This window comes from Etheostoma cragini, chromosome 23 (genome assembly GCF_013103735.1).
Source record: "Etheostoma cragini isolate CJK2018 chromosome 23, CSU_Ecrag_1.0, whole genome shotgun sequence".
Lineage (NCBI taxonomy): Eukaryota > Metazoa > Chordata > Actinopteri > Perciformes > Percidae > Etheostoma > Etheostoma cragini.
Genome location: NC_048429.1, coordinates 9,121,198 through 9,139,227, shown reverse-complemented (window position 1 = coordinate 9,139,227; position 18,030 = coordinate 9,121,198). Strand labels below are relative to the sequence as shown.

The window sequence follows — 18,030 nt, the reverse complement described above, 5'->3', positions numbered from 1 at the left end:
GCTTTGTAATGGGTTGCGTTTTGTGAACGAACCTTTCTTTCAGATGCAGGTTTGCTGATGAATAAAAACATTTACAACCTTTTTAAGTATATGATTGGGGGTCAGAAATGTAGCCCCAAATCTAGGAGGATGCAGAAAAAATACTCCTTAGACATACGTATATTCTGGGCACAGGATTCATAGACATTGTAAAGAAAACCGCTGTGTGTGCGTCTGTTGTCTAGGCTCTGTTCCTTAAATACCCCCTAGCAAACCACAGTATATTTTGGGAACACTGTGAATCTGTGGTTTTAGAAAAAGTGTGTTAGGAAAGAACTTAAACAGCCTATTTCTGCTTGTTATGTATGTCATAAATAATAACTTTGGAGATTACAGCTAATCTTGTGTATGAAGCTGTATTAAGCAACAGCATGTGTCTGTGTGTTTTGGTCTGATAATGTGTTGGCATCCCACTGAGGTATGAAGAGGGGATTTCGAGACTTTAAACAGGCAGGAGCCGGCTGTTTTTGTCTTATCACTGTCTCTGAATGGGGAGTACTTAAAGTCTTAAAGCTGTCTGAGAGTTAAAAACAGAAAACATTGCTGTTTGTGGTCCAACTCCGCTAATGATGGGGTGTTGTTCCGATCGGTCTGTCACGATCTGTTTTTGTTCTCTCTTGCTTTATTTGTTCATAGCAATTGTTGTCCTGCAGTAATTGTACACCAATGCATTTAAAATGGACTCAAAGGGTAATTTTGTTTTTAACGGTAATTGTTTTTTCTTCATATGTCACTTGCCCTAGGAAATATTTTCTACTCTAAACGGACGTAAATAGTTTCTCTGTTTAGAGCAGCAAAGTGTGTGGATATGTGTTAAGGTCTTTACAGATGTCCTCCTTCCTCTTTCTCGCTCTATTCATTATCCCTTTCTTTCACTGCCTCTTTCTCTGTCTCTTTGCATGTATTGGTTATAGCAAAAAGCGAGTGTATGATGTCAGAATAGTGCAGCATTAAAAGATGGAAGGAGGTGTGATGATCGTAATCGTACACAGCAGCAAGCAAGTGACTTTCTTCCTGTTGCTCAAAATGTCTCTGGCCCTTTGGGGCAAAAGTACGCAGACACACAGACACAGAAATGCATATACACTCACTTTCTCACATTCGTGCAACCTTATGAGCAGCGTGCATGCAGCATTCACGAGTAAAGGAAAAGGGTTCTTTGCAGTTCTCGGCATAAGTCAGCTGGGGGGTTGTTGTGTGCATGTACTCAGTTAGTAGGATTAGCAGACATCTGAGCTTGAAGTTGAAATCATTCACCCTCATGGGTAGAAGATTTTCTCTACTTCCTGCTTTCCAGTTTCGATGGCAGCTTTGAACACAAGGACGTTGACATACTTGTACTAATACTCGTCTGTTTTGAGGTGGCGATTTTATTGCACATATAAACACAAGTGTTGCAGTTTGGCTGATAGCAGATCTGCTGCAGAGCTGTCAAACTGTCCCGTAGTATGACACATGCATTTCTTTTAAGGTAAACTGCGTCACAGCAGGGTGTCTTCACTCTTAAACGTACAACCTTTGAGTGTAAGGTTAAGGACAGAAAGATTTCAAGTTTGAAAAGCTTAGGAGAGATGGCAAACTTAATTTATACTTAAAAATGTAACTGTCACTAGGGCTACACAATTTTAATCATTTATTTCAATTGAATTTTAATCATCTCCATTTCATCAAATGCAATTCCAATTTGCGTAATCAAGCGATATTTTAAATGTTTCATTCATTCCGTTCATAGAACGGGTTCTATAAAAAGCATCATAAGCCAATCAGTTGTTCCCCGCACTGCGCAGCTTAGTTTCTAGATGTAGATAGTCACAGAGGACAGAGTAACGGGAGGAAAATTCAACAAAAGATAGCAGCCGGTTATACATTGGTCACAAGGTTATTCAGTTTACCAGTGAACGCAACAGACGACAGCAGTGACCAGTGCTAGTTAGTGTCTGTTAGCTCACAGGGCTCTAGGGTGCGAGTAACATTATTCCTAGGTCGCACCGGTCTACCTAGCCACCTTGAATCCGCTGCCTCTCCACAAATGAAACAATGTTGTGTATATCGATATGGTTTAATTTTGCGTTACATGACCCATTTCTTCTGTAAGGCTGTGCCGGTGTTTGGCTCTTTCCTCTTACTCTCCACGCAGCCCCGCCCCCATTCACTCAAACACGGCTCCCAGCAACATGGAGAGACACAGCGGCCGCTGTTCCACACTTCTGACATTTGTCCAGTTTTAATTTACTATTAACACAGCTGTATATAGTTAAGCATGAGAGGCAAACCTGTATTTGTACCAGTGTTTCCGCTGGTAACTCTGCTATTGCGGCGGCTACGGAGAAAAACACAGAAGAAGTTATTGAATGCAACTAACTTCAGATCGTAGAGTAATAGCGTGTGAGACTGAGCTTGCTGGACCTCGGCGAGAGCTGTGACCCACAGCCAGAATATCATAGTTCATAAAAATGCAGCGGAGTGACGAGACAGAGATTTAAAACACACAAGGTGTGTAACTCCGCTGATCCGCCATTCGACCTGTGTTGGACCCATTCATAATGAGTCAGCCGTCACTCTGGGAGTACGTCCATCGCACTCCCCCTCTCTCCCTAGCTCTTTTAATCAGTTAATGTTGAAAACAAGTGAAGGAGCTTTCACAGAGATACATTTTGTTTTTAATATATCCTAGACTTTTTATTTCAGATAGTTTTCATTTACATGTGTTCCGGCTGTATGCATGTACAACATACAACTTCAACATAAGAGGAATGTAGCACAATATGGATGTGAAAGCAGTTATAAATAGCCTATATGTGGCAATAATACAATTTGTTTTCGGTTAAAATCAACAAATAATTGTGATCTCAATGTTGATCAAAATAATCGTGATTATCATTTTGGCCATAATCGTGCAGCCCTATTTGTCACATTCCATTGGCTTGAGTTATGTTTCATTATAACCGTTTAAGCCAAAGAGAAAACAGAAAGCTGCTGCTCTGAGTCAGCCTGGCCTGCAGCCACTTCCCTCCTCACTCTCCATGTTTCTGCCCTTCCATCACTCCCACTCACACAGCAGGACAACATTGTGCACTTCTGTAACAGAAAAATGGAAAAGAGACCAAAAGAGAGGACAGAAAAGAGACAGAGAGAGGAGTGGGGAAGGAGTGTGGCTTAACACAAAGCCTCCATGTTTTCCACTTTACAGCGTCTCATTAACCACATCTTCACCTCCTTGTTTTCCTCTTTCACCTACACCAACAAAAAAAGGTTTCTACTTTTAAAGTCTTAACCTGTCCTAGATAAGCATTAGACATTTACTGTAGGTCCACCACTAGAACATCCTGTTTTGAAGATAGTTTACTGTAATCCCATACTGCAGACCTAATGTGCACTCTGAACTAGGCTTGGGCCAGTGTAAAAATGTTCAAACTGGTTTAATATGAAGCTTAACACCCCATCTTGTCTGGATCAACTAAAGTACATTTCCAGGACAAAGCATGACATCCGGCACTTGACTCCAGTTAGTGTAAAAAGCTCAAATTACAGTATTGTGTGAACCAAGTATATAAGTATATATATATATATATATATATATATATATATATATATATATATATATATATATATATATATATATATATATATATATATATATATATATACTTAATTTTCCAAATCAATCAGCTCAAATCTGGACACATGAGTGGATGCATGTAGGCACTCGGCCATGTCTCCCTCCCCTTAGTGACCCAGATAGTGATAATAACATATTACCGTATTAGTAATACAACATGGTTTATTTTGGTAGTGGATGTATTAAAAAAGTAAAAATAATAAAATGACCTGAGAGGTCTGTTGGTTTACAGGTATTGCTAAATTTCTGTTGGTGTGTCAGTTATACTTGTGTATACTTGATGTGCTCATTCTACATGACACTCTATTGTTGTTACGCTTTGGGTTTTGTATAGACTAAATAAACTAAATATAACATGTTGAGAAGTGACCAATTTTGTTATGTTATTTTTACCAATGGGGGGCTGGGGGGTGTCTCAGTGCAGCGCTCAACACAAGCACTCCTTCAGTTGAACTGTGTGCGGTTGTTAGTCAGTGTGAGCCTGGAGCCAAACCCTCACACACCCAAACCACTGCAAGGGATCCAAAAGCCGTTCCCAAATCTTTGCCGGATTATGGGTGTCAGTGTGATTCAGTGGTAAAAACAAGCTATAACACTACTATTGGAGTAATACTCATTCCCCGGTCAGTTATTTGAAAGACTGTGTTTGTATACGTTGGGCGTCAAGGGAGATGACATGTGAGAGTGACAGGTCTTATTACGTAAGTGTTTTAACGTCGAAAGAAAGAAAGAAAGAAAGAAAGAGGTGTGTGTGTGTGTGTTTGTGTGTGTGTGTTGCTCGCTCCCTCCCTCCCTAACCTGTTGTCAGGACACACCTTCCAACCACAGTCGTCCTCCTTATTACTCACACTGCTCTCTCTCTCTCTTGCTGTGTGTTTTCAGTCTAAGATGCCCTAGGCTGGGAGAAGGGAAATGTAAATGGCTTCCAAAGTAAAAGATGCTGTGGTGTGGTACCAGAAAAAGGTAAGACGCTGGTAATTTCTTGCATTTGCACGCTGGCTTGGTTTTTGCATGTCAATATTTGAGCTAGTTGCATGAGAAAAAGAAGAAAATCACATTTTTTGCAGTGTATGTCTTCTTAAATATTTTAACCCATTGCGTCTATGCTTTGGGAAAAGTGTAACTCTAGTAGGCCTTGCTTTACATTAGATGGTGCAGTCCAATTCTGGATTGAATAAAATCCTTCATCAGCCAATGAATGTATGCATGTGTTTACACATGGATGTACACATGTGCATCGATATATAACAAATGACTGGAGACGAGTCTCCTCAGACAAAAGAAAGTGTCACCATCTTCGCCAAAAAAAATCATTTAAATTGCATATAAATATAGCAAACGAGGTTTAAAGAGTAAAACCAGCTAAAAAGAAGAATATGGTAAAATATATTAAAGGTGTTTAATGTTTGACCAAAAAAAAGAAGAAAAACTCAGTTTTTTTGAAGCCTTCAGCTGCATCGAAGTTAACCTCAGCTGCATTTTTTTGTTAAAAAAAATACCGTTTTAAATAACAAAAATGCGTTGGTCTACAGTTGGTGCTAGCAACAACTGCTGTGAACAAATAAGTAAATGAGTTTTTACTGGGTCCGCACCTAAATGTGGGACTTTGGGCATGACAATCTGCATACAGTTCTATCAAAGTTATTGTATTGTAACAAATGGGTGAGATGTTACTACTAAGTATTTTAAACCACTAGGGGACACAACGGGATGCTATCAGAGTGTATGCCAAGAATGCTGAACTAATTGATCTAATTGATTTGATATGATATTGAAAAGTACAAGACCCAAACCTTGTGCTTTATGAAGAAAAAAGGAAAACGGTTCATAAATCTTATGTTTAGTCGTACAAGTTTAAAGTCTTAAGTTTACAGACCTAATTGTTTTTATTCTGTTTCTGCAGTTATTAAACACTAGAACCTGGTATATAGGCCAATCCGATGCATAAACACATAACATACACAACATTTTTTGATAGAATTTCTTACACTAATTATTTTTGAAGAATTGTAACCCCATCTTTCTTTTTCTTAAATCTTCTGGTAGACAGAGGTTTTACCTATCGCCAGGCATACAGATATCAATATATCTGCAAAACACTATTGATTTATCGGTCTAGCTCTGTGGTGCGCTGCAGAAGGAATATCTATTTCTTAATTTTTTTCGGTGTTAACACCAAAAAAAGTCATTGTATTTAAGTGAGCAGACTAGTTTTGATACAGTATTTTGGCAATGACCTCTTGATTGCTGTCATTAGCGGCAGCAGAGTCGAGCCACTCGGCACAGATTGAAACCAGGCCGGTGTTGTGTGTCTTCTTGTTCCATGGTCTCAGATATCAGATCCTCTGCGGGACTCCAGCGCTGCTCCCCCTGCAGCTCTCAGTTTACACACCCTGTCTGTCTGTCTGTCCTCATAAACCTGCCTGTCTGTTATTATGATCATCTGTCTCTTCTTAGGCCTCTTCTCCTCGTCTGTCTGCCTCTTATTTCTCCACGACATCTCTGTCTTTACATGTCTGTCTGCCTTCTTTTTTGTCTTTCATCTCTCATATCATCACAGCCGGTCTGTCTGTCTCCGATCTTCTGCTTGTACCTGGCATACGTAGATTGTGACCTAAGCTTTCGCTGGAATCAGCTCACACTCAAAATTGCTTCTATGCAAGGTTACAGACTTTAATAACTCTTCCACCTGCATGAGACATTATTATTTTCTCCAGCTTGGCTATTATTTTGGTTCTTAAATTAGTCCTTCATTTAAGTGCAGGTAAAGTTTAAAAGTCCTCAACTGCAAGTCCTCAATTACACCTTTTCACCGTATGATTGAAAACATTGAAAAAATCAATGTTTTCTTAAAAATAATTGTGTGTGTGTTTGCGTGTGGCTGCGCCTGTCTGGGCGGAGGCACACCGATGACAACTTCTGAGTCATGAATGAGAACTCCCTTTTTAAGGCACAGATTACCTGCCTGACTGTCCTCAGGGCTTTTTTTAAACTCTATTCACTGTTATTTTCACTCCACCTAACTAATTGTAAAGGCGATAAAACACAGACACTTTGGTTTGCTAGATGTCATAATCAGGGCTTTCTTTCTTGACTTTGCGGAGTCACCAAGACAGAATGATTTGATTTATCTCTAACGATTCTAATATCTTTTTTGATACTGTGATTAACAGGCTGACCAATAACACGGCAGATAGACCAGCCTTGATTTGCAATGATGGGTAAATTGCAGCTCTTTAATGTGCAAGTCTGTGCCAAAAATACAAGAGACAGTAAGAGATTGTCTGTGGTTTAGTATTAAGAAAACCCTTGAAATTTGGCCAAATAAACAAACTGTCCTTGCATGGTGGAAAAAAAACTACTGCGTTTTTTAGCCTCTTCTTTTTTTAGTGGTGGTGTCATTTGATCAGGATTCCTCATGTTATATTATAGATACTGTCAAGAGTGAGTGATAAAACGGATAAAACAAGTTTATGTTCTGCTTGTTCAACAGTTGTTTGGTCAACTGCTCTTAAACACATTTAGAGTTGATTTGAATTGCCATTTTTATTCTGAATTCTTGCCATTTTGGTGCTGGTGATTTACCTTTTGGGGGTCGCCAAAAACCTCTTTTGCGGGGCGCCAAAAATTCCTCTGCAGGAAAAACCCTGGTCTCTGAAACGTAAACATTTGCTTATTTATCATGTTAATAAAGGAGAATTTACTCGTGATAATCCACAGAACAATTTGTAACCGCTGGCACTGTCTTCTATTAAAACAATCCCTGTAAAAACTTTAGTTTTTCTTGCGTAACCCCGGTTCTCAGAGTAGCATGAGTGAGATGTCTTACTATGGGATTTGCCTCCCTACGTACTCCTCAGAAGCATTTATCTCATTACGGCAATCCCGATTGGATGGTGATTAAGTGTCTGCGTCAGGTGGGTCCATCCCCCTTTAAAATCGCTTGCGCTACGACGTGGACACCATTCAAAATAAGCACCTCTTCTCGCATTGCCCCAGCAACAATGGTTGTCTGGTGAGACTTCTCACTCGTGCTACTCTGAGGAGCCAGGGCCAGTGACTTGAATTCAGAGGTATCAGCCAAATTCTAAGAAGAGGCAATGTCCCAGCTTCATTGTTCCCTACTAACTCACGCTACAGGTTGATCCAGTTCAAGGTAATTCAGATACTTATTTCTCAAAATAAGTCTAAACCACATCCTAGCACATATCTTCTGGTTTTGCCTTATAGTATGCAAGTTATAGACGGCAATTTTTGAGGGGCTCTCAGAAGCCCAACCACAACTTGGCCGTTTCTGGGAGCTTTGCAGAGACTTTTGAGCTGCCGCACAACATGCATCTTGCTCTGCAAGTAGGAATGGTGGTTGTTAGGAAAATATTTTCCTTCGGCCTTGGAAGTCTCCCACTCCACTGTACATACATAGTTGGAGTGTCATAATACGCCCCATCCATGCCTTACCTGTCTTGCTACATGAGTGGGTGTAGTGCAGGGCTCAACGCTAACTTTTTAAAGTGGTTGCCAAAATTGGCAATACAATTGCTATGTTTTAAACTGCCTATATTTGGAGCAATTATTTTCTTATGTAACTATAACACACATTATAATAATCAAACAATGAGATAATGGCTTGCAATTTTCCCCATCCCTCTCAAATAGGAGTGCAACGGATCGGCTCAGTTTTTGGATCAGCACAAAAAAGGGGGGAATTTAAATCATTATTAAAAATGTAATAGTAACTTTCAACAATAATTACTTCTTCACCAGTAAATTGCTGTTTTAGAAAAAACACAAAAACGACAAAGGTTGCCAATTGACTCAATTTGCCTAGGGTAACCGTTACTGTTGAGCCCTGTAGAGTTTCAACACAATTCATTTATTCATGTTACTGTATCGTGCTCCCGAAATGTTATGAACGTGACCTTTCGAAAGACTATTTATGTAATCTTGTAAAACGTGTGGCACCTTATGTATTTTGATCTTTTGTGTTCCATTTAGTCTTGTTTTTTCTTTGTATTGTTTTGAATGTCCTTGAAGCTGAACTTCCTGTCTACTTCTCACCAGCCTATAGGCAGTGCCCCGTCACTCACAGTATGTTTCTGACATTCTGCAATGTCTGCAGACAGGCTTCTTATATTCTCATTGTTTGTGTGGAAGCTGCTTTTCTTCTCACCACATAGCCTTGTCACGCCCATATTACAGTGAAGACGTATGCAGCCATGTAGTCTTGATCTGTCACAGTACCAGCCAGACTTATTTTTGTAGTCTGACACATGCTAACTATAGTTTAAACGGAGGCCAATGGCCAGCAATGGCATGTCAGTGATATATTTAAACTTAATGTTTCTCTGTAATAAATCAGCCTACTGCTTATTTGTTGTGATGGCTTTAAGTCTTTAAGACGTGTGTGTGTGTGTGTGTGTGTGTGTGTGTGTGTGTGTGTGTGTGTGTGTGTGTGTGTGTGTGTGTGTGTGTGTGTGTGTGTGTGTGTGTGTGTGTGTGTGTGTGTGTGTGTGTGTGTGTGTGTGTGTGTGTGTGTGTGTGTGTGTGTGTGTGTGTGTGTGTGTGTGTGTGTGTGTGTGTGTGTGTGTGTGTGATCAGAGCGAAGAGTCTCCATGAAATGACTTTATATACGGAGGACATGACAAAATTTAAAGTAGAGGAGGCAACACATGCATTAAAAAATTCAGATGTTATTTATATAGTATATATTTATATGTTCGTACTTATTTTGGTCAAGGCTTCAGTCACTCATTAGTGTGCAATTTTCTTTCATCCATTCCAAAATATGAGAAATCACACCCTTTGTTTATTTTCTAACATTGTGTCAACAAAACAATTGTTAGTTAGTTAGTAGTAATTGTTAGTTGCCGCATTTATAATTATGTTCAGATTTTCTGTAAATGAGATGATCTAGACCTGGAAAGATTAGTTAATTCATTGATTAGTCAAAAAAATGAATGTGCAACTATTTTTATAATTTTTTATTGTGTAAATAATTTCCAGCCTCTATTTTATGAGGATTTTGGTGCATTTGTTTAGTCAAATATGATAGTAAACTGAATATTTATTTCAGTTTTGGACTGTTTGAGAAACAAGACATTTAAAAATTGGGTTGCCTTGGGTTCTTTGAAATTGGAATTAAATGTTTTGCTAATTCATTAATAGGTAAAATAATCATTTTTTACAGCCAAAAAGTGATCATCATATTATGACTTTATTGCTGAACCCATTACTGCTAACAAATCACCACTACAACATTTAACCAGTTTTCATATGAAGCTCAACAGGCAGAATATTCTCTGTTTAGCAGCTAGAAACACAACAGGACATTTCTGAAGTGCCAGAGAGAGATTTCAATCTGACACACCCACACCTTAGATGAAAATAGAACTCTACACTTTACAGCAACCCCTCTCTGTGTCTGTTGCCATAGTCACACATGAAAACAATAGCAGAGGGTTAATTTTCACGTCATAACCAGATGCCTGACCCACATTCCTCTTTAAATCATCTTTCACACACTTTTGTAAAATTAGTTTGTTTGTTGTTTAATTTATAAGTCCATTTACAGCAATCTTGATCACCAGTTAACAAGATATTGAACTGTTCACAGTTCAATATCTTGAATTATTAATTCAGCCAAACACATGACAACTGATGGATAATTAACATTGTGTGTCTATCTGTATGTGTGTCTGTGTGTGTCTGTCACCATTGCAGAGGCAGTTGTTATATAACTGTTGCTTGCCGTAATCCCTCTCTCTCCCTCCCTGGATCGTCCCTCCATCCGTCACCATGGTGACCCCAGCATTGCCGCAGTGGCACACTTGGCCCCGTCATCTTCCCTTCTGGCGTAATCGGTGCTTGATTTGCTTGTGTAATTGCCAACGTCTTTGGTTTATCTCATTGAAGTCAGGGTGCCATTTGAGCACGGAAATTTAACCTATGGCAGTCACTAAAGCAACCTTTTATTTCATTTTGAATTCTGTATCATTGAAAGACAGAATAATAAGGCCAAAAGGAAGAGGCAAAGAAACGCACACACGCAAGAGGATTTCCAGTGTGGCTAATGCCACTTTGTCAGATCAATTACCGCATCACTCCACAATGTAACAAGGGATTTGTATGTATGAAAATGACTCCTTTCCACACCTGTCCTCATCTACTCCCTCTCTCCTTCTTTTTGCTGCGTCTGGTCATGTGTGCCCTCTGGCTTTCCTCCACACACACTAAAACGTCCTCTCCAATATCACAAGGGTTTTTCATACATCTACTTAAGTGTGTTTTAACCACTCCACCTAGCCTCATTTTCTCTCTCTCTCTCTCTCTCTCTCTCTCTCTCTCTCTCTCTCTCTCTCTCTCTTTTTTATTAGGTTGAATGATGTGGAAAATTAGCTGTCAGCCCAAATGTCATACAGTTGAGAAGTCACTCAGTCAGATTTAATGCTATCCGGTGCTCAGAATAGCCCATCTGTCCGTAACTGGTGGAGCCTCAGGATCCACATTTGTCACTAAGTCACAACCCAGTTATAATGTCAGATTTTATAATGCAATTTATTTTAGGAAATGAACTGAGGAGTAATCTACAGTGCCTTATTGCAGCGTAAAAAGATGAACAGGGGCAAAAGTTCCAATACTTCAGAGGCAATAGTAGGGCTGGGCAATATTTTGATATTATATCGATATTGTGATATGAGACTAGATATCGTCTCAGAGTTTGGAAATTGTTACATCATAAATGGGTTGTCTTTTCCTGGTTTTAAAGTGATGTCATTTCCAGTGTTACCACACTGCTCTAGCTCTTCTATTATTGTTACCTTTATCATCTTAGTTATTATATCGCAATATCTGATTTTCTCCGAATCGTTGCAGAAATTAAAAAGACGGAAATCACTAGTTGGGCAATTATGAAGTAGCGGTGAGCTCTGTAATTAGGGATAAGTGAGAAAGGGAGTTTCCCTTTAATGTACATCCTACAATAACCTGAGTGTTAATTTTACAATAAATATCTAAAGGATAAACCGGAAATATTCCAGCGTCTCTGATCCATGGCGTGAAAAAGGAGGCAGGATATACTTTAGTTTTATAACTTTCGATTTGATCATCAGGTAACATGCAGCTGCTTTGCCAAATGAAAAGGGCAAAAGATGAAATGTTAGTTTCTTAAATTGTTTCAGGTTGGCCGCATGTTAGACCAAAATCTTTAGTGTACAGCTGCTCTAGAGCTATCCATTGCATCACACTATGCTCAGTTGTCATGAAATTAGAGATATTAAAATGTCCATGCTTCTGACCAATTCAACAAGTTTGCTTACAAGTTGAGTTTAGTGCTTTTGTCTTCTGTTTTCAAGGTCGAGAATGAACTTTATATCTTAGAAATTATTGAAACAGTCCCTTTCTAACTGTTAATGTTTTTGCTTTAGCAGACATGCTGATAAACAGCCAAAGAAACTCATAGGAAACGGTTCCTTACAGACAAAACAAGTTGAATAAGTTGTGTGCCAAGTTACCAGTTACAGACGTTTAGGCATTTGCTTTTATTTGACCTGGAAAACCGTAACTGTCTGTCTGATGACAGGTGTGACCTGCCAAATGCTACAGCAGAAATCAGTATTTCAAAATGAAAGCAAAAACTTAAAAGCGTGATCCATGTCAAAATAAACGTTGTGCAGGACAACCCATCTTGAGATCATGGTCGGACGTGGGCACGAGCGCAATGTGACACGTTGCCTGACCCACATCTAATGCTGGTATCTGGTGGTTAACACGGGGATGTCACAAGGCACCGGGCTGTAAAAGTATAAGTACAAATACAGATATTCTGGGTCAACTGACATTATAGACCCTTTTCTCCTCTCCACCCTTTTTCTTTCTCTTTATGTTCTTATTTGGCCTTGTCTTTGTCCTCCCTCTTTCTCTTTCTATTCATGTTTAATGAAGTCCCCATTAAAGATGCAGACTTTCCACTGGCAAGCTGACCCAGACTAGATGCTGTGAAGACACACACACACAGACAAATACACTAATCTGCTGAGGTCAGATCATCAGATGATCCTATTATGTCTATAAAATCGCACACACTATAAAAAAAATGAAAAGCAACCAAATTGTGACTTAAGCCTGCTAAATATTATCTGCTAATCGTAACTGTGTGGATTAAAAGTCTGGCGGAGTGAAGTTTGTACAGATTGTAGCTTGCAGTGTGTTTGTTTTGTATGTGTTCTTCCATGCCAGTCTGGACGAGAAACAAATATATGTCTTGTCCCCACCTTAACAGCACCTTTTGTCCATCTCTGTCGTACTACGCTCATACAGATTCACTGCATACACAAGGATTTGTCATACATCTACAGTACTTAAGTGTGTATTAACCACTCCACCAAGCCTCATGTACACTCCCCCTCCCTCCTCCCCACTCACTCTGATGATCTATTGATCTCTGTGACAAGTTGTGTTGCATTAATTTCACCAGAGTCACACACTCATTCACTCACTAAATACTGGCTTTAGCACAAGATCATGTCTGTTGGAAGAGAGGTTTCTTTTCTTCCTGTTGACCAAAATCTTTTTTGGACCAGTTTTACAGGTTCCTAAATCCACTGTAGGCACAAGAAAGAAAAAGTGATGTGATCAATGCATTGGGAACATTACACATTCAATTTCAAATCAAAACATGACCAAAATTGATCAAGTTTGTTATACCTTTACAGAAAGTAAAGAAAAAGGAATATTAGGCTGTTCAAAAATAGTATTTACTATTTGCATTTTTCTTTACAAACTCAAACATGTACTGTATAAAAAATGTCTCAATGGTTTGCTTTACTTTGAATTACTGCAGTAATATTTAGTTGCCTTACCATTATTTCGGAGAACTGCTTCACATCTGGCCTGCATGATGATGAGTTGACCAACTTTTGACACCTGTGAACAGGTATTCCAGACCAGGATGATTGAGTCAAGTGTTCTATGGGATTGAGGTCCGGGGATTGGGCTGGCCACTCATTAAACATAATCTTGTTCATATGGAACCAAGACTTTGCTCGCCTACTGGTGTTTTTTGGGTCATTGTCTTGTTGAAAGACCCATTTCTAAGGCATTTCCTCCTCGCCATAAGGCAACATGACCTCTTCAGGTATTTTGATGTATCAAAAGTGATTCATGATCACTGGTATGCAATAAATAGGCTCAACACCACAGTATGAGAGACATCCCCATAACATGATTTTTGCATTTTAATATGTTTTAAGGTATGAAATGCGACCCAGTTGTAAACTTGTTTTATGAGATCATGACAGCTCCAGGAATGAAGCAAGAGCTTCATACCTCCCAAACCAAACACCAACCAGAATGATTTGTTTTTGCAGACTCATCCCAATCTTAAAAATCATTTATGGGGATATAATATGGCTTTATAATGTGTGCGTTGGCAGTTCACTTTGTTTTCAAGTAGATGTTTCATTGAGGTGAAGTGAAACTTGTTAGTGCATCCAAGAAAATTTTGTATTGTGGTTTGGAACATTATTAGAGCCTGACCGATAAAGGATTTTTAAGGCCGAAACAAATATTTGGTTATTTAAAAATCGTGTGTGTGTGTGTGTGTGTTCCCAACATTAGTTATTTGTAGTTATTATTAACAGAACAGAGGAACATCAAAATATATTAAAGTTATTATTTACAAAATGTATAAAGATATGAAACTTAAAGTCCTTTTTTAACAAAAACACATTAAGAAAAAAAAATCCCAATCCGTGTTGCCAACAGGGACATTGTAGAGTGCCATCTGGTGGACGAACCATACAACGCCTAACAACATGTTTTTTTTTAAATCAACCATTATAAATGCAGATATTGATAGATCGGGAAATGCCCAATATCGACTCGTGGGGCTCTAATCATTATTCCTCTTCCTGGTAACACCGAGAACATGACGTGTGCAAGACCTCTTGGAATTAAAATCTTATTGTAGCTTTCCTCATATTCATCATTAATCCTTACCCTTGTTTATTTTTCCAGATTGGCGCCTATGACCAACAGATATGGGAGAAATCAGTGGAGCAGCGAGAAATAAAGGTATATTTGTTTCATGGTTTGTTTGCTCCATGTTTCTGTTATTTCACTTTTTCCATTTTCCTGTTTGTTTTCTTTCTCTGTGTTTTCTTAATATCTCTCCTCATCCTCTATTTCTTCTGGTTCCTTAAGTCTTTTATTTGTCCTCCTTGACTTTCACTCCTCAATCTTCCTCCCTTTTTCTTCTGTTCATGCTGTCTCTCACCATGCTGCCGGTTCTTTTCCAGTGTTTTCTTTTAACTCTTACCTCTCTCTGCCCTCCTGGCTGGGTGTCACCTGCCCATCTCTCCTCTCTTTATCTCCATATACATCCCTTCTTCTTCCATCCGTCTTTTCCCCCTCTCTACAGTTTATTTCTCTGGTGAGTATACAGCGGGGAAGACGTCCCTCTTGTTGTCCCACAGTGCACGTCTGCTCACCCAAGCTTTAGACTGTTAGACTGTGATTGGTTGGTTTGATCACTCATTTCAGTTGCCATGTCAAAATCCTGGTGTGTTTATTAACCCCACTCTGTGTTCACACTGTAGCAACACTGCTGTGTGATTGGCTGCAGGAGGAAGTTCTTTCCTTAAAGTTGAACTGCAGCCAGACAAATGAGGGAACTGAGCAGCTGCGGCCTCCATAGTTGCTTATGGTGTGAACACAGCTGGATTAGTGCCAAAACTGTGGTTGTCTTTAACTCTTCGCTGACAGTTTTTAGGTTGAAAGTAAAACAACAATGACTCTTGAAGTGACATGGACATTTTTAAGCTCAGCTCAGCTCAAAGATTGACAACAGACAAAGCAGGTTTTTTTTTTTTTAAGGATTATATAGCTGCATTTCTGTGACCAGTCAGTGCTGTTTGTTCCTCCGGTTATTGACGTAAAAAGTTTTGGGTAGGGACGTACATTACCAGCCTAAATTCACGCACAAATGTGCATGCTTCTAATCCTTCCTGTATGTTTCTCATATTTTATTCGGTTGATGATTTTAGCATCTAGCAACACTACATAAATAGTCCCAAAAAAAGAACAAGATAAGTAATGTAGATAACAATCTACCAAAAGAGTTAATGAAAATGACAGAAATGAAAATATATAGAATTACTACAAAATTGTATAGTTGTTATAAATTGTATTGTTATAACTTCATAGTGATAAATGCTCAGTTGCTGTCACTGCATCCTTCTGGTTGTGCAATCTAGTACTCTATGATATTCCAAACTGTTATGCAAACGGGTTTACCACAAACGGGGACAAAGGAGGAAGTGGAGATACTGCACAGTGGTATAATTTTCACAGATTCTGAAAAAACATGACAGGAATTGGTCCGTTTTAGTAGTTGGTTTTCTTTCAAAGCCACCAGTTTAAGAGGTTTGGATTTAGTATTTCACTTCTGTGACTTTGTTGGACGCAGAATCAGAAACCATACACACACACACACACATTACCCAGAATACAATGACCTTAACTGTAGCACGGCTTCACTTTGTGGGTTGTGGGACAATTCAGTGTGTATGCTTGTGTGTGCGCATGGCTGGTCTCCCTCGCGGTGCAACTGTGGAAATTAGAGCCTCTTCACCTGTCTGCTGTGGCATCTCACCTTTTGACCTTTTAATCCATCCCTGCTCAGATTTGATAAGAGATTTTCTTATATTCAACGTTCTCAAAGGGGAACACACACAAGCACAATGTCAACTAATTAGTTTCTGAGGATTTTTATTGCAGACAGTGCAGAGTTTATCTTAGCATGGTAAAGATATAAGATGCGTCACCTCCGCACCCATGTAAAGTGTGAATTGTACCGTTTTATAGCTTTGTAAAACAGATTAGATAACCAATTCTTCTATTGAAACTAGACAAGCTAATCTGTCTGTAAGAAGTCCTATGGCCCGGTAGCAGAGGGGTTAGGGTGCAAATGCTCTGAGCAATGAGTCCCCGGTTCGGAGTTGGAGTCAGATTTGGCAGCAATTACTTCTCTTAATATTGACTATTTATGTATTTATCGTGCTCTCTAGATTTTGATTTTTAAATTCTAACAACAATGTGCAATGTCAATTTGCAAAAGAATAAGTGATGTCCAATACGAGAATGGTTTGAAGAGCAAAGTAGAACTGAAATACATAGTCTAAAAAGTGTTTCCTTTTCCCTTCTTATTTCTGACTTACCAGAACCAAACAAGACAAAAAAAATTACATTACATACTGTTAAAAGTTTTCACCTTTTGGCTAAAGCATTGAATTCTGCTCTGCCAAAATAATTCAAACTCCAGCACTTACATGATCAAGTTATGCTGTTTTCCAAGTGTAAAACTCTGCAGAGGAAAACCAGTCACTACCTGCAGGTACAAACAGGAAAAACAGGAATACTGGAATTGCTGGCTTTTTGGTTTAAATTCCTATTGTTAAAATGCATTTAAAATATGTACAATGTTAGGTGTGTAGCAAACAGTGTACCAGAGGAATAGGCATTTATGAAAAGCAATACATCATTAAGCAGCCTTTAAGGAATGTAAAGAGCAAGAAGCTGTTTTAAACACTTTTTTGTCATTAAACGACTGTCATTCATACATGGACCAATCAGTCAATGCGGTGACAACATAACTTGTAACTGGAGATATAGTTTATAAAGATAAAGAGACAACAAATAGCACAGAAATAAGAGATGTGGCCAGGCAAGATACTGTATTTGTTAAGGATTTTACTGCTGTAGTAAATCTAATGCCAAGAGGAAGCTATTGATCGGCTTCCTTTAGCCCTGCATTGACATACACACACTCACTGTGTATTAGTTGTGCTATATAAAGATAAGGAGTTCCATCAAGCCTCTGTATCACACCATTCACTGATAACACATAACCAGATTGGCCTGAATGCAAATATTAGCATGAGGCTGTCAGAGTCACGTGGACAGCCTTGTGTTATTTCAGTCTTGTGAATAATGACTCACAGTACATCCTTAAAATGTACACTATTTACAAAATGTGAAAGAGTGTTAAGAGGTATTCCTCTCTCGTACACACAGATAATGAAACCTTCAAGTAGCGCTGAGAAACCTTTTGATACTCGGAGACAATACCCAATAAAATTCCTGACTTTGGGTGGTGATGTTTGGATGTGTGTGCGCGTTCCAATACAGCACTGGTTGTGTCCAAGAGCCATTTATAAGAAATCTCATTAAAACCAAACTATTGTCATGCTGCTCACCATAGTAACTTGGACATTGTTTTACTTCACCTCATGCGCGCACGAACACACACGCACACCTTTAATTGTTCATTTGTATTTACTGTCCTTGCTGCCGCTCACAGAAAAAGGCTGTTCTGT

General features: G+C 38.9%; 1 protein-coding gene across 3 annotated transcripts in view; it reads left to right on the top strand.

Annotated features, from left to right (window-relative positions):
• The window catches only part of LOC117938910 (putative homeodomain transcription factor 2), a 38,414-nt gene that overhangs the window by 6,068 nt on the left and 14,316 nt on the right, over nt 1-18,030 (top strand). For 2 of the 3 annotated variants that reach the window (XM_034863882.1, XM_034863880.1), the window contains exons 2-4: nt 4,541-4,621; nt 14,672-14,728; nt 15,075-15,086. In XM_034863882.1, coding sequence (XP_034719773.1) covers nt 4,577-4,621; nt 14,672-14,728; nt 15,075-15,086 — 114 coding nt within the window. In that variant the 5' untranslated portion in view covers nt 4,541-4,576. The remainder of the gene's footprint in view (nt 1-4,540; nt 4,622-14,671; nt 14,729-15,074; nt 15,087-18,030) is intronic. The other variant, XM_034863881.1, reaches the window with a different exon arrangement.